Source organism: Phocoena sinus, chromosome 11 (genome assembly GCF_008692025.1).
Source record: "Phocoena sinus isolate mPhoSin1 chromosome 11, mPhoSin1.pri, whole genome shotgun sequence".
NCBI classification, from domain to species: Eukaryota; Metazoa; Chordata; class Mammalia; order Artiodactyla; family Phocoenidae; genus Phocoena; species Phocoena sinus.
In genome coordinates, this window is record NC_045773.1 from 74,223,664 (window position 1) to 74,248,385 (window position 24,722).

Sequence of the window (24,722 nt, forward strand, 5' to 3'; positions counted from 1 at the left end):
GACTGAACCCAGGGCCTCGGCAGTGAGGGCACCAAATCCTAACCACTGTACCACCAGGGAATTCCCTATTTCATTCTTTTTTATTGCTGTGTAATTTTTATTTGCTTTTGCTTTTTAAGAAGAATGAACATGTTTTCTTTTACAATGGGAAAATAAAATAACGTTTGGGGGAAAAAAGAGGTATTTCGTACACATTTCAAACAGCATAGGAAATCCCCACCTCCAGTAAGAAGTCTGATGATCGCCTTTGTAATATTTGAAAATAAACCAACTTTATTTGAATCAGTCAATATCAATCAAGACTGCAAAACAAATTTATAACTGGTTCAGATTCATGAGGAAGACACTCAGCAACATCTTCATTAAAAGGCATTTTACGTTATTAAGGCTTGAAAGCAAGACCTGCGATTTTATCACCACAGTTAAAGGTCCTGAGAAAATCAAGTTACCATCATTGGGAGTGTCTTTATAAAATGATATGTTTGATCTTTTATAAAAGCTACTCCAGCTTATAAAATGGGATAGGCAGGTGGTCAGGAAAGATAGACAAATTCAAACATCAGCTGGGTATTTTATATTTTAAATATATGCATAGTCAGTATTGCAAAATCTCTAATTATACACAAATACCTTAGACAACTGTATCCTTAAAATTGTATTTCGCCAAAAAAACAGATTGCTTTTAGAGAAACACAGATTAGCCCAAACCCTACAACGAGGCAACTTTACATTTTATTTTTGGTTGCAGAGGGTAGCATTGGGTCCATTTCCTTGAGTAACATTAAGTAAGATTACGTACACTTTGGATCATACCTAATTACGAAATGAAAGTATCCTGAAAGTAAACTGGGAGGAGAATACTGACAAAGGGAGAGGAGGATGCATTCATAGGAGGGCACGTGTTGTTTGGATTAAATGCCAAGAGCAGCGGATAGAAGATAATGGGCCTTTTGTGCTAGAAGGGCCCCAAAGCCAATGATGTGATCACTTCTGTCCCAACATCAGAACCAGGATGCTTCACAGGCACACTCCTTTCTCTAATGCTTTAGGTTCTTTTTAATGTTACATAAAAAATAAGAAAGTGATCCCTTGTGAATCATCGAGCATAGTTTTAACCACGAGTTACTGTTTCATCTTTCCAAGGAGGAAGACACCGGCATCTTGATTCCCTCTGCTGTTGAACTGGCTCCTGGTCAGTGGAAATAGGAGCCACAGACGTACCTACTGGACGTCTGCTGTCCCTAGACCAACTTAATTTCAGACAGACTCTCCCTGTTTCCTCCTGATGGAAAACTTGCTAGGTAGATCTGCACTTTCCTGACTCTGCCTCCCTTTTAATTCTCTTTCTCCAGACCTTGCTGACTTCTAAGACTCTTAGATCTTCAGGGTCCATTCTGGGCATGATGCATTTTGCAACAATTCTGAGATGCTTGGTCTTGTCTTTCTGCAGAGTGGCCAGTGGGCACAGGTGTTGTGAGCTTCTGTTATTTCATTCAGTGCTAGAAAATTCAGCCCAGGACACCTCACTCTTGCCACGGCCCCTTTCTAATGAAAAGATCAAACTCCTCAGTGGCCCCACCAGCACGAGAAGTGAACGCTGAAGACAGTGTCATTTCCTAGGAAGCTGAAACCGGTTTGGGATCCTGCGGTCCAATAACCCAGTGGAGTGTGGGTTTCACTTTTCAACTCACGAGCTTGGTGCCAGGTAGCTGTATCCTTGTTCAAAACGAGACAGCCACACTCATGCCTGTGATTCTGAATTGTCAGGTGATGAAGGTGTGCGATAGAAGGAACTATGCTCTGGACCAATCCAGATTTTACTGACCCAGCTCATCTTTTATAGCTATTAAAATCTTATCCCATACCCTCTTGGGGCCACCTGAGAGGCAGGCAGGACTGAGAAGATGGGTAAGTTCAACACAGTCGTTCCGAGTATGATTCTTGTTATATGCTACCCCACTATGCTACTCCACCAAAAAAGCCACGGTGATGTGAAAGTCGAAGGAGAGAATTAAATCCAGAGTAGAACAGGATCTTAACCCAAATACATCCCCTTTCAGCATCAGTGAAATGCTTTCTAAGGCATCGATATGCATTCCAGACCAATGACAAAGGTCACCTCCCGTCTTAACACTCTGGAGTTCAGGGTCAAACTGCAGACCATCAATACTCCCTGAGTTGGTTCTGGGGACACCTAAGGACCTCTCCACACTGTTGCTGGGAGATGATAAGCTGTGTACATGACAAGGTCATGGCCAAAACCCGGGGAGGCTGAAAGATCTGGAGAAAAATCTCTTTGGAAAAAAATAATCATAAGGCAATATTATTATTATTTAAAAATATTCTGATAAATCTGGTCATAGACATTAAAGCTTTTAAATCAATAGTCAGTTGCATCCCATGATAATCTCCTGTTGCAATAAAAAGATAGTCCTGGATTGAGTACCAGGAAGTGCCGTCCATCTATAACTCCTCTCCCTCTTCTAAGTGGTTACGATGGATCATATAACTGTCCCAACCTCACCCCCTCGCCTTAATATTGTTATTTATGTAAAACTAAGTCAACCACAGAAAGAACATCTAGAACTAACAATGTTGATTTGGTTTGGCTTGTTTGTTTTTAAAGGCTTGTGTTTAAAGACTCACCAATCGCTGAATTCTGAATATCAAAGCAGAGTCTTGGTGTGCAAAAACTCCTCTGGGGGAGCTACTCCACTTGAGCTCCTCCTGTTTTCTCTGTCGCTGGCTGGCTATGCTTCTCAGATGTGCTTTAAGAAAAGCGCCTCTCTGGGTCTCAGGAAAGTAAACTGCCTCTTAGATCATCACGCTTGTGCTGTGACGTTGAGGGAAGGATTTCTGGGACAACAGGATTTCACACTACTTAAAAGGCCTTTGGGATCATTCAAGCTTTCACCTCCCAGGAGGCCAGTTTGGGGCTTTTCCCTACAGTCAAAAGGACTGTCTCCTTACCAGTTCTTTTCAAACATCTCCAGGGACAAAATTACCAGGGAGTCTGTGGAAAGGTTCCCTTAGAGGTGAAAATGCATCAATCCCTTCTGCTTTTTGAAAGGTCTCAGGCTTATAGGATGTCTTGCTGAGAAACGTCGTCTTCCTCCCTGGGCTAAAGGAGACCCTCCTGCTTCTTCTCCTTGGCTCTGATCAGGGGGCCCTTTTATCTCCAGAGATCCCTGGAGGCAGGTAGGTCCGGGGATCGCTTGGGTTAGAATCTGGTGATGTTTCTACGGGAAGGCCCTGTGCCGTCCTGCCCTCACTGACCAGTGAGCCAAGTCCTGGGGCTTTCGGGCACTTGGGAGCCTCTCTCTCCACCAACAGGCAACACAGAAGGAAGGATTGTTGGAGGTGAGGGTCTGTGGCGGGTGGACTTTCTCCCAGGGTGTTCACGGGAAGAGGGAGCTGATGACTAGCTCATTTTTCTTCATTTCCTCTGCACAGGTCCCCGTGCTCAAGCAGGGTGAGCTTTTAAGGAGGTGAAATTCAAGGAGAATGACTGCAGAGCGAAATATTAGCTAAAAAACAGTTTTTTCTTTTTCATCTTGCAGTTGAGTCAGATGGTAGGAAAATTTACCCAGATGTGTATGTATTTTCTGTTCGAGTTTAAACCACATGGTTTCCCAATCAGAAAGGCCCATGGACTTTATTCCTAAGGCTCCGTGATCAAGCCACCTCCTAAATGTATCTGTCACCCATCAGAGGCTACAGTTGATTCAGAGAGCACCCGGCTTAGCAGACTCACATCCAGGAACAACTTGAAGAGACCGGACAGTCATTTTTGGCCAATTCTTGGATTTTGGTGGGTAGTTACATGACATCACCAGTTCAAGACTTAGTTAGATCATAAGAGAGAAGACCTATCTAAAAGATTCCCGGCAAACCCTGAGCCTCCTAAAGAACTTTTTTTTAATCCTCACCCATCCCTCCACCCCCCACTCCCATCTGCTTTCTCAGAGACCAAAATTCACTCGTGGATAAACACAGTCAAACCCAGGCATGTAATCTCCAATGAAACCACTCCCGTAAGCAAGCAAACCCCATGGCTGGTAGACCCCTTGGGCCTTTTGGCATTGACACTGTTCCCCTCCCCTCCCCTTCCCAGTCACCCCAGCTTGGAATTACATGCCAATTTCCCTTCCTGGCAAGGCCTGGACAGATAAAAATGGGCATCAGCATCAAGCCAGGTACTCGATAGCATCAGACTGCACCTGGCACTGCAGCGAACTGAGACTGTGTCTGAAATAGTTTTCCAATCTGGCCTTCAGTGCCCGAAGGGACAGGAGTGCCGGAAAGTGGTGAGTGACTGGAGGTGTGTCTGCCGGACGCCCAAATGCACACCTGCTCCATTCTTTCCATTCACTCTCTGTCTCCCCCTAACAAAGCACTGCATCTCTTTCTAATGAGAACTAAGATGGCGTTTGGCCTTGGCCTTGGAGTTACTGACAAAGAGGTGAGTGGACGAGGACAGGGTGTTGCACGTGTCTAACGCAGCCTAGGAGATATTTTGACATTGGCAAAAGGGGCCAGTGACAATCCCACAGACGGGTTCGTTCTCCCGCACCGACCCCAAATACACTGAACCCAGCCCAGGCCCGAAAGGCTGAGAGCTTGACGGTTTCTCTCATTTCTGCTTGCAGGTTCCTGCCTGATCAGATGGGGGTGGTGCCGACCTTCATCAAAGACAGCAGGCTGGGGTTCCAATGATGCCAGCAAGATGCGGCCTGATAAAAACAGAAGTTTCTGGAGGTGCCGTGGAAAAGGAGTCCGTGAAGCTGGAGTCCTTAGGGGAGATGGTGAGTCTTTCTGCAGCAGTGATGAGGCAAGACGGCCAAGTTCAGGATCGGCTGAGGCGCTTGGCCACATCCGCATAGGCCAACTCAATCTCACTGTCGGCCGCGCAGGTGTTGGTGAACTCGTCCCGGGCATAGGCGTTCTTAAGGTACCGCCACAAGCCCGTCATCTCAGCCGGGAAATCGTAGTTGCGGTATTTCTTGGCCACAGTCTACAACAGAGATGGCAGGATGGAGATGGTGTTAAAGCATGAAACAAACCACCGGGAAGGTGTTAGTGGTGTGACCGAGTGTGTGCCCAGAGGGAAGACCCTCCATGCATCCCAAGGGGCCAGCAGCAAGATGCCTGTCATACAAGATGGCAGTGCTGCCTTTTTAATGCAATTTATTTTATTTTATTTTATACTTTATTTATTTTTATTGTATTTTCTCAAGCAAATATAATTTTCCCTTTGACTTAGTAATTCTGCTTCCAGGGATTTTTTTCCTTAGGAAATACCATGGGTGTACAAGAAGATTTAGCTACACACATAGGACCGTAGGACTATTTGGAATAGCAAAACATGGAATCCGACACAAATGTCCAGCAACACGTGAATGGATAAATACGTTATCATACATATCTGGAGAGCCATGAAAAATGATGCTGCAGAGGAAATCCCAGTGACTTGGAAAACGCTTCAAGAGAGGCCGTTAAGTTTGAAGTGTAGTATAAGGCATTTGGAGAAATATGTAGGATGACTAGAAGTATATACACCAATCTATTACCAGTGGTTATGTCTGCTTGATAGAATTATAGACAACCTTTTTTTTTCTTTTTTCCCCAACCACTTTGCTTTACTAAGCATCCTTATTTACAGAAGAGAATACAAAGCATAAAACGTAAGTTAGGTATAGCAATGTATATGGAGGTTCAGGGTATGTGGGAGTGAACAGACAGTGATTTCTGTTCTCTCCTTAGTTTACCACACTCGGGGCTGTGGACTTGGGCGTTCTGGGGAAGTGGTGTTTGTGTTGAGAGACACAGTAGCATAGTGGTGAAAAGCGTGGGCTCTGGATCCCAGCTGACTGGATCTGCAATCCTGACCACACTACTTGACAGCTGTGTGACCTTGGACTAGTTACTTAACTTCTCTGAGCCCCAAATTCTTTTCCTCTAAAATGGAGGTAATAAGACGAGCTACCTTGGAGTAATAAATCAGTTAATACACATAAAATGATTGGAGGTGTGGGGGGGCTGGCTCATACTAAGTGCTCAATAAAGATGACCTGTTGTCAGAATTCACTGAGACCCACCTTTTGCCCACTGCATGCATTCCTTCCTAGGTAGGGGCTACGTGGTCTCTTTAATAAGGTCTCTCTGGCCAGGGAGGGCTTCAAAGACGTGAGACCTGTGAGTCACAGAGAGTCTCTTTTTCTCCAGTAGCAGCAGCTGAATCCAGTTTGCCATTTTGCAAACGCTCACAGGACCCGTGTCCTCACACCAGCTCAGAGAGGCCGGCACACAACAGTGAGCCCACCACTGAGCTTTGGTCCCAGCCCCACGGGCCTCTCTGAACCCAGTCCTCAGCCCCAGCTAAGCAGCACCCCACCTCGGAGGTCCAAGGTGTAGCTCTGTGGGATCCCTCATGGAGTTCTAGGGGTTTTTTGTTTTTTATTTATTTTGTTGAAGTGTAGTTGATTTACAATGTCATGTTGATTTCTGCTGTACAGCAAAGTGACTCAGTTATATGTATGTATTACACATTCTTTTTCATATTCTTTTCCATTATGGTTTATCCCAGGATATTGAATAGAGTTCCCTGTGCTGTACAGTAGGACCTTGTTGCTTATCCAGTCTATGTACACTAGTTTGCATTTGCTCATCCCAAACTCCCAGTCTGTCCCTCCCCCACCCCTGCCCTTGGCAACCACACGTCTGTTCTCTCTGTCTGTGACTCTGTTTCGTAGATAAGTTCATTTGGGTCATATTTTAGATTCCACATATAAGGGATATCATATGGTATTTGTCTTTCTCTGTCTGACTTGCTTCACTTAGTATGATCATCTCTAGGTCCATCCATGTTGCTGCAAATGGCATTGTTTCATTCTTTTTTATGGCTAAGTAGTATTCCATTACATATACATATGTACATATACGTATACACACACACACACATATATATATATAATATCTTCTTTATCCATTTATCTGTCAATGGACATTTAGGTTGTTTCCATGTCTTGGCTATTGTATAGTTCAAGTTTGGATCATCCCAACCTCTTCCCTCTGCCCTGCTGCCCTGAAGGAGGAACCTCAAGGGACATTTTGGCTTCCTAGTTCTTAGTACTTCTTCATATGACATTATCTCGGTTAAAATAACTGGTTTGGGGTGGTCACTACAGAAGCCACCTGGCAATGTGTGTCTAGCGTAGGTGTGGCCTGTAACACAGGTGATGGAATCAGGGTCCTTCGACAGAACCCTCTGCTCACTGCAAGACAGCAGCTCCTTGGGTTTGCTCGCGAACCCATAGAAAAGGCTGTCTTGGGTAATGAGAAAATCCATGCAGGGGTGGAGGCTCCACCAAGGGACGCAGTTGGAAATTTCCAGAGTGAATGAAAAAGGCCCACACGACGCAAATTGATGCAGCCCCTGTGGAAAACAGTATGACGTTTTCGCAAAAAACTAGAACTAGAACTACCGTATGATCCAGTAATTCCACTCCTGTTTATACCCTAAAATCACGAGAACTGTATTTCAAAAAGATACATGCACCCCAGCGTTCATAGCAGCACTATTTACAATGGCCACCCAAGTGCCCATCAACAGGTGAATGGATAAAGAAGATGTGGTCTATATACAATGGAATATTACTCAGCCTTAAAAAAGAATGAAATAACGCTATTTGCAGCAACATGGATGGCCCTGGAAGGCATTATGCTAAATGGAAGAAGTCATACAGAGAAAGACAAATCATGCATGTTATCATTTATATGTGGAATCTAAAAAAGAGAACAAACTAGTGAATCTAACAGAAACAGATTCATAGACACAGAGAATAGACTAGTGGTTACCAGAGGGAAGGAGCAAAATAGAGGCTAGGAGATCAAGAGGCACAAACTACTATGTATAAAATAGCGACAAAGATGTACAATACGGGGAATACAGCCAGTATTTTATAGTTAACTATAAGTGGAGTACAACCTTTAAAAACCATGAATCACTATGCTGTACACCTGTAACTTATATTGTACATGAACTACACTTCAATTTAAAAAATGGAAAAAAACAGAAAGAAAAAGGCCCACAATAAGGTCAAGGCATCGATCAAAAAATATTTTAAAAAAAAATATTTTTCAAAAGTATAAACTGATCCGTGGGGCAGCCTCAAGTCTCTACGTGTTGGAACGCATTTTCAAGTTTTTAAAGGATATATATAATATGAGCTTGAAAACGGCAGAGATGCACCTTATGAATATATATTTGTATTTATATATGTAGCTCCCTTCCTGTTTGCTTCAGCAGCTGAACAGGTCCCTGTGCCACGTGAGGGTCCAGGGGCCGAGGGTCCCAGGGGCAGCCACAAGAGTCCCGTGTGTCCCTCCCTGCCTGGAGGGACCATGACCTTGGCCAGAGCTGGTTCTTTCCTCACACGTTGGCTTGTGTGGGGAGATGAGAATAGAAGGCAGCCAGGCAACGAAAGTTCAAACCAGGCTGTCCGTGAGCAGTGGGGCCAGAGCAACTCAGCCTCCAAGGATGCAGACAAACTGAAGGAGAGCCAATGAAAGAGAGAGGGAGAGGACGCGCACGGCAGAAGCTCTGATGTCCGCAGGAACGTCCATGCTCATGTTCTGAATTTGCTTTCATATGAAAACAGTTAGCTCCCCCAGCCCAGATTAAGTCTTGGCGTCTGAAGCCAAAATGGAGGTCTGACTTGGCTGCCCCTTCGCGCTTTCCACACTCCAGAGGTTTGCCAGGGCTCTGGGATCTGATAAGCTGGGTCAGCAGAAATCCAAGAAGACGGGAGGTGAGGCCCAGCCTTTGTCCCCTTTGCAGGCCATCCTCCCTCTGATCCCCAGCTCCTCCAAGTAAATGACACACTGAACTTCATCCCAGGACAGGAGTGTAACTTAGTCGTCCAGGGCTGGAAGGAACTGGAGAAACCAGAGGATGAAGCACGAGGCCTGGAAGATCCATTTGTTCACCTGATCAGACACGTGATTCTTGAGTGGGTGGTCAACCCACGTGTGAGTGACAGGAGGAGGGACGGAAGTGAGGGGAAGAGGCGAGGAGGAATGTAATCCACATCTCTTCTTTTGGGTATGAGAGAAATGATTCCCCCAAAGAGTAAAAGGCCTGGCCCAACTCCTGCTGCACCCACGGGACCAGAACTTGGGTCTCCGGACTTCTAGAACAGGGTTCTTTCCATTACCTCACTCTGACAGCGTGACTGATAGAATCATATCACCCCTAATGGTGCCACTTGTTCCTCAGGAAATGAGAATAAAAGATGTTTAGGAGGTGGGGTGGGCATGCAGTAATTAATAACTTCAAAGACATAGCTTGGCTGGACTTACCAGTGACCATTGGCTTGGCCCAAACCCAAAGTGTCTTCCTATTAATAGACTGAATTTGCTCTGCCCATCAGCCCTGGCAAGCATGATTCTCTCCCAGCCTCCAGCCCTGACGTGTCCCGCAGGAGCACCGGTGTGTGCACAGCTAACATTTCAACTCAAGCTGGCGTGTGTTCTGATTGGAGGGCTCTGATTTCCAGCTCAGGACATCAGCTGAAAACCAGTAGGCAGATATCCAGCTGATAAATGATTGAATCTGGTTCTCCTTAGTGACAGGTGGAAAGAAACTGGGGATCACACGCTAGGTGATCAAATGGTCAATCAATGAGTATTTATTAAAGGGCCACCATGTACCCACCATCATGCTTGGAGAAGACCTGTCCTCACAGAGCTTTTTGTCTGAGACAATAAGATATTAACACATGTAAACGCAGAGAGCAGTCTAGCTCTACGATCACACTGTAATTTTCTCTGGTCTGGTGACAGTCAGAAAAGGATGTGATAGGAAACAAACTATGGTTACCAATGGGGATAGTTGGGGGGCGAGGGGTGGAGATAAATTAGGAGTTTGGGATTAACATATACACACTACTATATATAACATAGATAGACAACAACAGTATAGCACAGGGAACTATATTCAATATCTCGTAATAACCTATAATGGAAAAGAATCTGAAAAAGAATATATATATATAACTGGATCACTTTGCTGAACACCCGGAACTAACACAACATTGTAAATCAACTATACTCCAAGAAAGATGATTTTAAATAAATAAATATGGTTAAAAAAATAAAAATGAAAAAAAAGGATGTGAGAAGAAGTATTAGTGTAGAGAAGTGTGGGAGACACAACTGCCGTCTTCAAATGAGACGAAGAGAGCAGCCCTGTTTCGTGTTGCTCCAGAGAACCAAAGGAGCAGGGAGGCACGTTTGGGCTCCATATAAAGAAGGATGGTTTAATAACTGGAACCGTCCAAAATAGTAGGGCTGGCTCGGTAGGCAGAGGGCTCTTCATCATCAGAAACGTGCAGTCACAGCTGCACAGAAGCCTGTCACAGACACACAGGAAGGGGTCCACTTTGGGGTGGGAGATTAGGGTGACCTCAGAATCTCCCTCCTCTTTCCAATTCTCAGATCCTAAGGCTGGTATAGGAAAGGATTACACTGCAGGTTAACCGTGATCAGTAAATGCAGCGGTAGCAAGAAAATCCAGCTCTTCAACTGGTAGATGAGGGAGATGGCTGCCTGCCCCAGAGAGTGGCTACAGGGAAACAGAAGGTGCATCCGCCCACAAAGAAAACACGCATATGAGGGCACGCTTAACAGAGGTGTCGGGGTGGAGGTGTGGCCAGTGAAAACCTATGAGGAAGAGGTAAGGAAGAGGCCTGTGGAGTGACAGGACTATATATAACAGGACAATAATAGCAACTATTATCTATCGAGCCCTTACAATATGGCAGGAACGTTCAGGCCACAGTTAGTCTCCCAACAGCCCTAGTTAAACAATACACGCCTATGTTACAGGTGTAACCTGGAGCTCACAGAGGTTACACAGCCAGCATGCTGCGGAGGCAGACTTGGGGTCCCGGTTCGCGTGACTTCCGAGCTCTGACTCTCCATCAGCAGGCGGCACTGCCCTCGCCTCACCTCCACAGGTGACCCGGGCCTTTGATGGAGCTGGATCTGGGAAGCACCTGCGGATAGATAGAGCATTTTTACCTTGACCACATGGAGCTTGGGCAGCAGGTTGCAGTCGGCCAGGGTCAGCTCGTCTCCATCCAGGAACTTGCGCCGGGAGCCCTTGTCATCGTCCCCGCAAGTGCTGGAGTCGATCTCCTCCGGCAGAGGGGTGCTCAGGTAGTCATCCAGTTTCTTCAGTGCCTTGGTCAGGCCTCGCTCAAGGGCTGGCGTGGAACAGCAAAAGAAGTGTCTTTAGTCAACCTTCCTGCCGCTGGAGACAGCCACGGGGTCTTCAGAGCCAAGGAGCTTATCCGGAATCCTGTCCGCCTCATGGTACTGGCTCCCCCCATACTACAGAGCACCTGACAGCCAGGGACACGATGCCATAGAAGAGTATTAAACAGCCTGAAAGAGCAAACCTTAACCAAACAATAAACATTTGCTAATCCTTTTTTTTTTGGAAAAGATCATATAAATACAGAAATACAACCATCAGGATATCTGTCAAAGCTTGTACAGTTCCTCTCCAACAGATGAAATAATAATTGTCAGTTTTCACTTTCTTCTTTTGCTCATCTAAATCTTGCCGATATTCCGCAATCAACCCGCATAATGATTTTGTAGAAAGAAAGAACTATTGAATACGTAAACAACAACTGCATAGAGGTCCTGGGACAGAGATAGGCACCAGATCTGGGGGCAGCCTTAGCTATGGCTAACCCAACCTCAGAAGGAGAGGTGTGAAGGCTTCCAGGAAGCCATGACATACGACAGTGAGCACCCATGTCCGGGGCTGCCCCCAGGGAACCAGCGGGTATCAAGGAGGCATCCTTGAGTTTAATCTAGAGGGGTTGTTCTAAAAATCAGAGCGGTCCAAAATGGAATGGCCAACGCACCGGGCAGCAGGCTCCACCAGAAATGTGCAACCCTGCCTGCATGGAAACCTGTCACGGATACAGCTCAAAGGGTGAAAATCCGAGGGAAGACAATGTGGCAGAAGATTTTTCCTGTCTTGCCCCAGTGATTATCTAGCAAATAATTCACTTACGTATAAGAACAGAACAAAATACTCAAAAGAGCAGCTATAGAAAATCACTATCACTCAGAGTCATTCCACCCGAAATCTCACCGACCACTCCAGTCAGAGAACCCTAACCTAGAACCTGTCCACCTGAGCGCTGGAGGAGGTGGCTGGCCAGGTCATTGGCCAATGCACCTGTCATCAGCCCACCCTCCAATGACTGTTTTTTTCCAGACTCTAGTTTAGAGATTGACACCGAGACGGTGGGCATCAGGCTGGATGTTAACTTCAGCAGCTAAAAGGAGGCAGCTGCCTCTGGAGGAAGAGCCCAGAGGACTGTGCTCTCGCTCAGATTTTCCCCAAATGTGTCTTCTGTTAGCTCCTCCTCGCATAACCCGTGTTTGTCTTTTCATAGAAAGACTTTGTCTGAGACAATGGAACGACACCAGCCCAAGATACATCAACTGAACGCTTACTGGAACATGTGAAAACAGGCTGGAGGTTGGATGTGGTTTCTCAACACTTCCTTCTCCCTGGCATTTGAACTTGGACTTCATCATCTGCTTTGTGTTTCCAGTTTGGGAGAACAGAGTGAGCGGGGCTGGGAAAAATGCTTGTATTCCCCTTAGTAATTGTCTAGACTGGGATGGGACGGCAAGCCTATTCAAGCGTACCAGCAGAGGGTGCCAGCAATACTTCTTAGCACCCCAGCTCACCCCCAGTGAAGCAGCTGTGATTTATACTGGGTCTGTTTGCTTCCACAAATCCCGCCACCCCTTTCAGTTATGGAGATGATGACAAAATCTTGATTCTAACGGAGAAAGGAAAAATCAGATAGAATGCCTGCTGAAATTTGATGAGCTGATATCACCCGAGGGAAAGAGACATTGATGGGATACGAGACATTGCAGGTTCTAACTCCAAATGCCCCCAGACACCTGAGCAGGTTCCTGCCCGAGTGCCCAGTCTTGGAAACGTGAACTTTGGTAAGAGAGGCCTAGAACAGCAGCTGAAGCTCTCTGGGAGGATAGTTCTGGAGAAATTTCAACTCTCTCTCCAGCCGTCTCTTAAGGTGGAAGGGTAAAGTTTGGCAATGGGCAGGGTCATTGTCTTATGTCACAACGACGACACGCCATGTAACATATCAAGTCAGGATGTCCTGAGGACATCTTCCGAGTGTCAGCTGCATCACTCGTGTTTGTGCGTTTTTGATCAGGAACGTGAAGGCCAGAGTTGGCGATAATCACGGTAGAGAAAAGAGGAGACGAGGCAGCAGGGAAGGGCCCACGTGACAGAGCTAACCCTGTGTTTAAATTTTGGCCCCTCCCAGGGTGAATTTACTGTGATCTGCTGAGGTTTACACTCCAAGGCCTTGAACTTGACTTTTCAAATTCCCTATTTATTGTATTGGCTTCCGACTCCACAAATCCTGGAAATGACCCTGATCCTAGCTCTTACGAAGTGTGACGGTGGGCAAGTTCCTCAGCCTCTCTGAGCATCGCTTTTCTCATCTCAACTGAAGGATTAAAAATCCCTAACTCCCCTAAGGCCATCGGGAGGATTAACTCAGCCAATGCGGGGAAAGCGTGTCATGCAGTGCCTGGCTCCTATTAGGACATCAGTTAATGACACTTACTGCCATTGTGTTACCAAACGTGCCAGTCACCCCTGCTCTGTCCCTCACCCCACACTCCTGGTCAGTATATTCCTCAAAAAATCCGAGCTACGGCAGAGCACGAGAGATTCTAAGCTCCGATTCTGAAGCCCAGTCCCTAGAGGAGGAAATTCAATGGCCTGCAGCTTGGCTTCTCTTACTGACTGAATGTCCAGCCACAGCCCTGTCCCTTACCCTCCCTCGGGATCCTTCTCGGTGACAAGCTGTTTTGAGAGGCAGGGCCAGAGGGAGATAGACGTGCCTGTGTGCTAACACACTGCTGTGTTGTTGAATGACAAAGACCAGCGCCAATACATTCTCTGCTGGTTCTTTCCCCCCTACCTGCCAACTGATTCCTTCTGACCCCTGCTCAATCTGGCATCCATAGAATTTAATGATCTCTTTTGGCTAATGGTACCCAGGTCATGAAACCGTTGCTGTTAAACTTTCTGCTCTGGTGAGAGTGAAGGGGATGTGAAAGAAACCAGAGCGACAAGAAGATGTTAATTCCTTCTGTGTTGGCATTTGAAACCCTCCCTCCAAAAGACTTCCTCTGAGTAGCAGGACGGCGTTGGGCGGGGAGGTGGGGGGGAACCTCAGAGAGCAGCAAGCCAGCCTGAGGCCAGGGGACCCCGAGACCCGGGACCACTAACGTCCCAGGCACTTGATGGATCCCCAGTCCTTGAACTGCTTTCTTCCCCTCTCCACCCCACCCTTCCCGTAAAGATTTATTCCGTACCACACACAAACACACTGGGTAAAATATGTGATGAGGAAACAAGGGGAATAGTTCATAAATATTCTCAGCCATATGCAAACAATCTCAAATTTATTTTTCTCTTTTTTAAGGAGGAAAAAAAAAATCCACCCATTCCATGATCACTTCCAGATTCACTGAGGTTGATATTACATAAGACCCAATATTGTTTTCTCTTCGTAGAGAAATAATGACTTGGAAACGGCAATTTGAGCTAAGAAAATAATATACTCTTACCCGGGCATGGAGGCTGAATGGGGACCAGGGAGCCAAGACTCAGCCTCCAACAAGCTCTTGCAAGCAGGGCCCAGCCTGGGTTTGCTGGCATGCTTTGTGCAGCGGGGATATCAAGCAGCAAAGAGCCACGCAGACCCCGGGGGCTCAAAATTCACTTGGAGCTGAGCGATGTCACAGGTGGCCTTTGAAAGGACAGGAGCAGCCCTGTGGGCCCAGGTTGCTATGTTTTCAGTTTCTCGTGTGTTATTTTTCTCTGGCACGTGAACTTGCAGACAGGTAAGGACCAGGGGGTCCACCTCTGATCATGGTCCGCAGCCTGGACGGGGGTCTGTTCACCTCTCCCGTGGAGAAGGAGATGGTGGTCACTGGGAGCCTACCCCAGAGCGGGCACCCTGGACCCTGCTGTGTTCCTTCCCCTGCTCGAAACCTGTTCTCCAGCACCGGCACGAAATACACTCACTGATGTTCTGAAGTGGACCAGGGGTGTTTACGCCACTGATCATTTAAATACACAATGAAACTATCGAGATGAGAGTTATTACTCATCCCCATTGAACAGATAAAGACATTGTGTCTTAGTCCCATCCAAGGCACACAGGCCTGTGCCAGCAGGCTGTCCAAACAACTCCTGGGACATACCATGAAAAACGTACCTTGTTTTGTTTGTTTGTTTGTTTGTTTTGCGGTACGTGGGCCTCTCACTGTTGTGGCCCCTCCCGCTGCGGAGCACAGGCTCCGGACGCGCAGGCTCAGCGGCCATGGCTCACGGGCCCAGCCGCTCCGCGGCATGTGGGATCTTCCTGGACCGGGGCACGAACCCATGTCCCCTACGTTGGCAGGCGGACTCTCAACCACTGCGGCCACCAGGGAAGCCCCCTTGTTTTGTCTTTAACCGCTTTGCTCTTCCTGACAAGCTCCCAATGCGTGGGCCATGGGAAAACGACAACTTTAATTTAGTCCATTCTGGATTAGAATCTAGTTGATGTAATAATCTAACTAGTCCCTCTAGGGAATTCTCAGTCTCTTTTGCATAAAAATGCTCAGTTACTCAGAGAGCCTGCTCTCCCCTGCGCTTCCCTGTGGGTAAATGGGGGGTGGGTATGTGAGGAGCCTGGGACCTCCTGGCACTGGGGACATGGGAATCCTGAGGTCTGGTGGGTGGGCAGCTTGGGGAGGCTACCACAGGGGCTCTATCTCTTCTCAGTGACGCTGACCCTCCACATCCTTCCAGAGTGACCGTGGGGATGTTGACCCTTGGGTGGTGGTCAGAGGTGGGACGCTGCTTGCCTCTGTCTGAAACTTTTATTGGGAAGAATACCCAAGCAAAGCACCCCATGGGGCTCCCCAGACACGTCTCTGGTTCCCTTTCTCCCTGCCTCTCCCTCCTCCTTCATCCCCAAAACCCCTGTTTCAGTTTCCTACGTCCAAGATTCCATCAACCACAGAGCAGCTATCCTCCCTGTGAGCTGAGTCCTCCAGGCCTGGTTCCTGACGTGATAAAATTGAGAGAAAAAGGCATCTAGGACATTTTAAGACAATAGCTTGGCTTGCAAGGCTACTGTCTTGTTGAAAATGCTATTTTGAATATCAGAAGCTAAATATTAAATTCTTTTTTCTTTCTTAGAATTCGTTCTATAGAAACCCTCATCTCTCATGGAGTTGATGGAGGCCTAGGACAGATTAGAGTTATGTACTCAGGAAAATATTTTCAAAATAGTAAACCTATCATATGAATTAAAAGCAAAATGAGGATTCAAAACCAGGGCTGCTGGATTGTAAAACTTAAACTTCTTCTACTCTGCAAGGCCATGTCTGGATGCTATGCACTGGCCCACTGCTCCTTGGGGGTCCACCCAGCCTGCCGTCTTCCTTCCATACTGCAGACCTTTCTCACGTACCCTTATCCCCTGGCAAGAGTGTGGCTGTCAGGATACCATTCCTCATGTCCTAGCTTCCAGCTTTTTTTTTTTTTTTTTTGCGGTACGCGGGCCTCTCACTGTTGTGGCCTCTCCCATCGCGGAACACAGGCTCCGGACGCGCAGCCTCAGCGGCCATGGCCCACGGGCCCAGCCGCTCCGCGGCATGTGGGATCTTCCCGGACCGGGGCACGAACCCGTGTCCCCTGCATCGGCAGGCGGACTCTCAACCACTGCGCCACCAGGGAAGCCCTAGCTTCCAGCTATTTGATAACATATTTGTACTCTACTATTAACGGGTTGATTTTAGCTATAATCCTTGGTGCTCTCAGTAACCATGATTGGCTCTAGAAGGAGTAATCTCTGAAGACAGAGCCTACCAGGGCCCTTTACATCATTCCTCAATAACAAACAGCAACTCTGCCTGTACTCGGGCCAGTGCTGTCCCATTGCCTCAGTGACAGCAAAACATCTGGGTGAAGAAAGAAATACATTTGGGTTTTGCCTATGAAGGAAGAAATATCTAGATATTGAGAAATACCTGGCTGACTGAATGAAGTTTTTATTTTCATCTTCTCATTTGAGACCATGTCAATATAAAGGATGCAACAACAAAAAAAATGCTGCTGTGGTTTGAGGGAGACCACAACAGAGATGTTTCTGGCCATCACTGGAGGGAAAATACAAAGATGGCCTCACCTTGTTGATATTCGATAGCTTTAAGCATGAATGAAAATGTGATGGGAAAAACAACAACAAAAAATCAAATAGTCAGAATTTACTATCACTTCTTCCTCACCTTTTGGAGAAAGAAGGCTTTCTTTAGAAACCAAGGGAGGTCAAATTGTTCTTCCATGAGATGCCCAGGGCCAAAGATCCAGGAGACAGGAGGGGGCGGGGGCAGCAGAAAGGCCCAGGAGAGTTATGGGAGGTGGGGGAAGAGAAGCGGTGGGCCAGGTGAGCAGAAACGTAGATGCTGTCATAAAGAATACAATTTTGAGGAGAGAAAAAGATGTTCTAAGGGCATATTTAGGACTTTCAGCTTTGTGACGGGCAGTGTAATTTCCTCTCACTAAACATCTTCTGTAAAGATCTGAATTCCTCTTCCAGGTTTTGGAATTAGAGTCAGGTAGCTTTTCTCTGTTTGCAAGAGTCCTTAAAGAGAGGAAGGTGGCCCAGTTATATTTGGGTCACATGAGTATGAATGACCACATAGAGGGAAAATTATAAAGCAGGTAGAAACTGGGGGCCACACCCACTGTGATTCACAGTGACCCTTCTAGAACACAAAGCAGGTGAGGGGTGACTGATCCCCTCGGCCCCTTAACTCTTGAAGCAGTGTCTATGCCGGGTCCTTAGACCACAGTGAGGCAAAAATGGCAGCAGGGTTGTAGGAGATGGGAATGGCTTTCCTTCCGGTTTGGTGGGCCCTTCTCTGCTGTGCCTGGGTCCTCCGGCTATGTTGGCATATCACTGGTATCATCAGGGAAGGGGTGGAGAGAGCCTGGGTCGGGGTGTCAGACAGCCCTGGACCAGGCTGCCCGAGAGGGCCTGTGATAACAGGCATGATACCAGGCAAGGTGGTCCAGAGCTCCGGTGTTCAGGAGACCTGGGTTTGAATCCCGCCACTTGTTCTACAGAGTCTGGTGGGACTTAATGAAACATCATCGTTATTATAGTAATTATGATCATTATTATGGCTGTAGAATGTAAGTCTGAGGATGGAGCAAGGACAGAGCGGGTAAAAGATGAGAGCAAGAGATAAACTCAAGGCAGAAGCTGGCTGTCTGAAGTGAGGCTTATCCCATCACCCCAGAACTTCATAGGTCCAAGGAGAATCGAGGGAGCTCAGAGGGTGAAGCCCACTCCTGCATTCCCCAACATGCTCAGGACCCCAAGTCTCCTGGAATCATTTCTTTGGGTTGAGCGTTTTTCTCTCTGGGCTCTTTGGGTGCATCAAATATTCTTGGTTTGATGGTTTGGAGAATTCACGTCCACTTTGGCATCAGACCAGGAATGGTGGACTTGGCCTCACAGAGGGGAGCATGCTGTCAAATGGGCTCTGTCTGTGACGGGCTCATATGTGGGAAGCAGTTCCCAGGCCCCCATTTCTAGGCACTGGTGAAAACAGGAAAGGCAGAAAAACAGTAGTTTATGAGAAAGCAAAAAGCAATGACAATTTCAGCAGACCCCCTAGTGTTCCCTTGTGTGGCGTCACCTGGTCTTGAGAAGAGTCTGCAGCTCATGCTGTCATGAGTATTGTTCCTCCATTCTAGAAGGGATTTTGGCCTTGAATGAGAGGGATTTTAAATGGCAAATTCTTGTGGTTCTTCCAATAAGAGGCCAGTAGATAATTCTCTACTCTCAAGGCAGGATTCAACTCTTACAACTATGGTGGATTGGGATCTAGGACATCGTTGGATGCCTCCTTAACCCCCTTTCGTGGAGCGAATCACCGAGTGAATGGGGCACTCTGACAGATTTCCAAAGAATTCCAGAGGATTTTCCTTGAGGAAGAGACAGATCCTCTGCATAGCTCCCTCCTCAAACCCTGTAGGGCATCATTGTGAATAATCATCAACTTCATATTTGCCCTTTGTTCAGAAGTATGATTCCCAACAACAACAAACAACGAAAACAAATATTTTTCTTTAAGAAAGATGAGTCTTTGGCAATCACCTGGCTGTGTTTAAAACACCAGCGTGGTAAAGAAGTTAGGACAATCCAACATGCCTTTCATAAGCTATGATTTTAAAGTATGAGGGGAGGTATGGATCACATAGACAATTCCAGATTCAGATAATTTGCTAAATCTCCTAAAAGCCACAGTAAATTTGAAGAGAATGATTATCACTTAGCTCTTCACATGTAGGTTTCCTTTTGTGGACACAGTCTGTACCATGTAAACGCCCCAAATGTTTATTTATGAACAGGAGGAGAAAGAGAGACAGAGAGACACTGAATGCAGCCAGCCGAAGAGGAAAATGCAGAAACTCACCAGGGAGGGTAAAAACTAGCTGGAGCCGCCAGGAGGGAATGTGGTCCGCATTAGGGAGCCTGGCCCCGACTTTTGTGACGGGGAGGTGGCGCCCCCTACTGGCTGAAGGAGATTAAAAAAAAAAAACTCTTCTGCAACTTCCACAGCGAACACGTATGTGTGTTTTCTATTAGGCTTTCCAGAAACTCATAAATGGTTGTAAAACCCATTGTGCTAATAGGAAGAGCGACATAAATGCTGACTAAAGCTATTAATGCTGGTTGTAGTTTATGCAGCGGACTGAATCAGGCTGAAAACTGGGAGTTTTTTTTACAGTGACTTTCCAACAGGTTATTTTTAAGTATCAGGCCATAGATTAGCTGGAGTGTTGATGTTCAAACATTTGGAAGGAGCTGGTCAAGGGAGGTTCTAACTTTCTCAGTCATCTGTTCCAGCGTTTAGACCTAGAGACTTTCATTCTCAACTCTCAACCCCTCCAAACAGGCTGAAATGATTTAACCACATTCTGTCTTGCTTCATCCTCGAATGGCCACATCTTTTATGTAAGAGCTATTAACAGCTTTGAAAACGGCCACCCTGCTGTCACAGCTCTGTATTTAAATGATTACTGGTTCTAGTCATTTTGTGATTATAAATTCCTTTCCCGTTGGTCCATTCTTTCATTTGTTAAACGGGTATCTTTGGAGCGCCCTCTATGGGCCAGGTTTGGGACTCCTAGTCCCCCCCAGATTGCTGAGTTAGGACTCTAGAGGTGAAACTGGGATGGTTGGGTATATATAGCGAAACATACATGGTAGTTATTCAATCAGTATGTGTTGTTTTATGAGTTGATTTGATCCCAGTTTCCGGAATGACCTACCTACTCTCGTTCAAAAACTCCGTACCACATGCATTTTCAATAATGAACTGTATTAAATGCATATACTGTGCCCAGATCAAGTGCACAGGCCATGGGACCAGCTGCTTGGGTTGGGATCCCAGCTCTGCCACATACTACCTTAACCTCTGGTGTCTCAGTTTCCTCATGTGCAAAACAGACATCCTAGCACAGCACACCTTATAGGGTGGCCGTGAATAATGCCTGCAGAGGGCTTGGGACATCGCTTGGCAGGCAGTAAGTGGTCGTTATGTGTAGTGTGTGATGGTGCTGGTGTATAAGGATCAAAGCTACAAAACAGCTAATAAGTTCTTAGAGTTGCAAGGAAAAGGAATGTTTGATAAATATTGTGCTTGACTGGTCGTCTGCCTCGAGAAAGTCACCCCGGATGAATTAGGCAGAGTCTTTTTTTCTTGTGTTCAGCTGGTGCTTTCACTCTGACTCTGCTGCCGTGACCACAGTCCCACCAGAGTGGGCCTTCTTCCTAACAGTCATGCAATGAGGCAAATTTAGAGGCTAAGACGAGCGGGGGTTGGGGGTGACCGACACTTTTGCAGAATTTTCCAGACAGGCCACAATAACACCCGCCCCCTCCCTTGTTCAGAGCAGATCTCTGGGTGCCTGCTTTTGCCCCCCCATGTATTACAGTTTGGGGGGGGTGGAAACTCGCCTAAAACCTAGGTGGGGTAATGATTCACAATTGGTCAACCCCAAGGGAGAATTTGAAATAGTATGCCTTTTTTTGGCATGGCTAGCTGAGATATTTTCACCGCAGTTTTTTTAAAAAATCATACTAAATTGAAAGTGAATTATATGCAAGAATTCACTCTCACCTTCTTTGTTACCAAGAGAACCCAGATTTTTTTCAGAGTAGCAACATGCTAGGTCACAAATACTTATTTTCCCAGACTCCCGGACTAGAGGAGGCCAAATGATCAAGTCCTTGCCAATGAAATGTTAGGTGGAAATTGATGGATACGCTTCTGGGAAAGAAAAGACAAGACATAGCTGGCAGTGCCTGAACTCAGATGTAATGTCTGGAAGTGGAGCAACTATCTTGTGACATGAGAATGGGAGTCACACACTCAAGATGGAGAATCAGGTGCTCTGAGGAGCTGGATCCATGACTTCTTGAAGAACTGCAACTGCCTAGAATTCTCTCTTCTCTGGACTTCTTGTGATGTAAGAAAAGCAAACTCCTATTAAGAAGTAAACGTTTATAAAGATAAAGAATAAAATGCCTAGGAATAAACCTACCTAGGGAGACAAAAGACCTGTATGCAGAAAACTATAAGACACAGATGAAAGAAATTAAAGATGATACCAACAGATGGAGAGATATACCATGTTCTTGGATTGGAAGAATCAATATTGTGAAAATGACTATACTACCCAAAGCAATCTACAGATTCAATGCAATCCCTGTCAAATTACCAATGGCATATTTTACGGAACTAGAACAAATAATCTTAAAATTTGTATGGAGACACAAAAGACCCCGAATAGCCAAAGCAGTCTTGAGGGAAAAAAACGGAGCTGGAGGAATGAGACTCCCTGACTTCAGACTATACTACAAAGCTACAGTAATCAAGACAATATGGTACTGGCACAAAAACAGAAACATAGATCAGTGGAACAAGATAGAAAGCCCAGAGATAAACCCATGCACCTATGGTCAACTAATCTATGACAAAGGAGTCAAAGATATACAATGGAGAAAAGACAGTCTCTTCAGTAAGTGGTGCTGGGAAAACTGGACAGCTACATGTAAAAGAATGAAATGAGAACACTCTCTAACACCATACACAAAAATAAGCTCAGAATGGATTCTAGTCCTAAATGTAAGACCAGACATTATAAAACTCTTAGAGGAAAATGTAGGAAGAACACTCTTTGACATAAATCACAGCAAGATCTTTTTGATCCACCTCCTAGAGTACTGGAAATAAAAACAAAAATAAACAAATGGGACCTAATGAAACTTCAAAGCTTTTGCACAGCAAAGGAAACCATAAACAAGACAGCCCTCAGAATGGGAGAAAATATTTGCAAATGAATCAACAGACGAAGGATTATCTCCAAAATATATAAACAGATCATGCAGCTCAATATTAAAGAAACAAACAACCCAATCCAAAAATGGGCAGAAGACCTAAACAGACATTTCTCCAAAGAAGACATACAGATGGCCAAGAAGCACATGAAAAGCTGCTCAACATCACTAATTATTAGAGAAATGCAAATCAAAACTACAATGAGGTATCACCTCACACCAGTTAGAATGGGCATCATCAGAAAATCTACAAACAACAAATGCTGGAGAGGGTGTGGAGAAAAGGGAACCCTCTTGCACTGTTGGTGGGAATGTAAATTGATACAGCCACTATGGAGAAAAGAACGGAAGTTCTATGAAAAACTAAAAATAGAATTACCATATGACCCAGCAATCCCACTACTGGGCATATACCCTGAGAAAGCCATAATTCAAAAAGACACATGCACCCCAATGTTCATTGCAGCACTATTTACAATAGCCAGGTCATGGAAGCAACCTAAATGCCCATCGACAGACGAATGGATAAAGATGTGGTATATATATATACAATGGAATATTACTCAGCCATAAAAAGGAACGAAATTGAGTCATTTGTTGAGACGTGGGTGGATCTAAAGACTGTCATACAGAGTGAAGTAAGTCAGAAAGAGAAAAATAAATATCGTATATTAACGCATGTATGTGGAACCTAGAAAAATGGTACAGATGAACCGGTTTGCAGGGCAGAAGTTGAGACACAGATATAGAGAACAAACGTAGACACCAAGTGGGGGAAACCGCAGGGGGCTGGGGATGGTGGTGTGCTGAATTGGGCGATTGGGATTGACATGTATACACTGATGCGTATAAAATTGATGACTAACAAGAACCTGCTGTATAAAAAATAAAAATAATAAATTTTAAAAAAGAAGTAAACATTTATAAAGAGTGCTTAGAGCAGGGCATGGCACATAGCACTGATAAAATGCTACATAGGTTTTTGCTAAGTAAAATGAAATAAATATTTGCTTTAGGTTCTGTGATCAGGTTTGTATTATATGCAGCCAAACACAACCATTGCCAGTACACATAGATATTGCCAATATTTCATTATTACATTATTACTCTAGCACCTTGGGCAGTGTCTGGTACTGCATACGTATTTGTTGAAAGACTGAGCTATTCAGTGGGGTTTGAGGAAAGATGAGAGGCCCTAAATTGTAACTCCATGTCCCCCTATGTTTATGCAACTGGCTTCCTGTCCTTAGAGGACCTAGGATGGCTCCTTCCTTTGTGTGCTGAGAGCCCTTGGTTTCTGGGGGATGGATGCAGGGATTCCATTTGCTTGGCCTGGCATGCCCTCTTGCAGGGTCATCAGAGCCAAACGAGACGCAAAGGCCATCACCAATCTGCAGCCCCTGCCAAGCGACGCAAGCAGTATGGAGGCCAGGGCCGGACCTGGGCAGAGTGTTGAGGAAGCTTGCTTTGAGATCTCCACCATGGAAACAAAACATGGGTAGCCGTCAATGCAAATGCCAGTGGGCATGTGACCATCAGAGTTAGAGCTGGGCAGGGGGGTGCTGAGAAATCATTGGGTGGGACCCTCTTCCCTGGAATATTCAGGAATGGAAGGCGTTCTGGACATGCGCACAGAGAAACGCATTTCTTACTATGATCCAGATCATTAAATGCTTCTTCAACTAGGAGTTCCTAGAAAAATAATTTGACCCCTGGCTTCTGGCTGGAAGAACACTAGAAGTTCGTCTTGGGTGCTTACTCTTCCCACTCTTGGTGATGTTTCACCTTTAACACCAAATACAACGTTCCTTGAATGTAGTTATAAAAATGAGGGTGAGAAGAAAAATACCATTTAAGCCAACACCACCACCCACACTGACAGTTTTCGTGGGGGAACTGTTCAGATTTTTACACTTTCATTGATTGGTTTTTTTGTTTGTTTGTTTTTTGCGGTACGTGGGCCTCTCACTGTTGTGGCCTCTCCCGTTGCGGAGCACAGGCTCCGGACGCGCAGGCTCAGCGGCCATGGCTCACGGGCCCAGCCGCTCGCGGCATGTGGGATCTTCCTGGACCAGGGCACGAACCCGTTCCCCTGCATCGGCAGGCGGACTCTCAACCACTGCACCACCAGGGAAGCCCTATTGATTGGTTTTAAATGAGGTTTTT

The 24,722-nt window shown here is 45.9% G+C and overlaps 1 protein-coding gene across 2 annotated transcripts in view; it reads right to left on the minus strand.

The window, feature by feature from the left end:
- Positions 1-551: 551 nt before the first annotated feature.
- CLIC5 (chloride intracellular channel 5) overlaps positions 552-24,722 on the minus strand; it is a 164,984-nt gene continuing 140,813 nt past the window's right edge. For both annotated transcript variants that reach the window (XM_032647614.1, XM_032647615.1), the window contains exons 5-6: positions 11,083-11,267; positions 552-5,014 (exon numbers count right to left, since the gene is read on the minus strand). In XM_032647614.1, the coding sequence (XP_032503505.1) occupies positions 4,847-5,014; positions 11,083-11,267 (353 nt within the window). In that variant the 3' untranslated portion in view covers positions 552-4,846. The remainder of the gene's footprint in view (positions 5,015-11,082; positions 11,268-24,722) is intronic.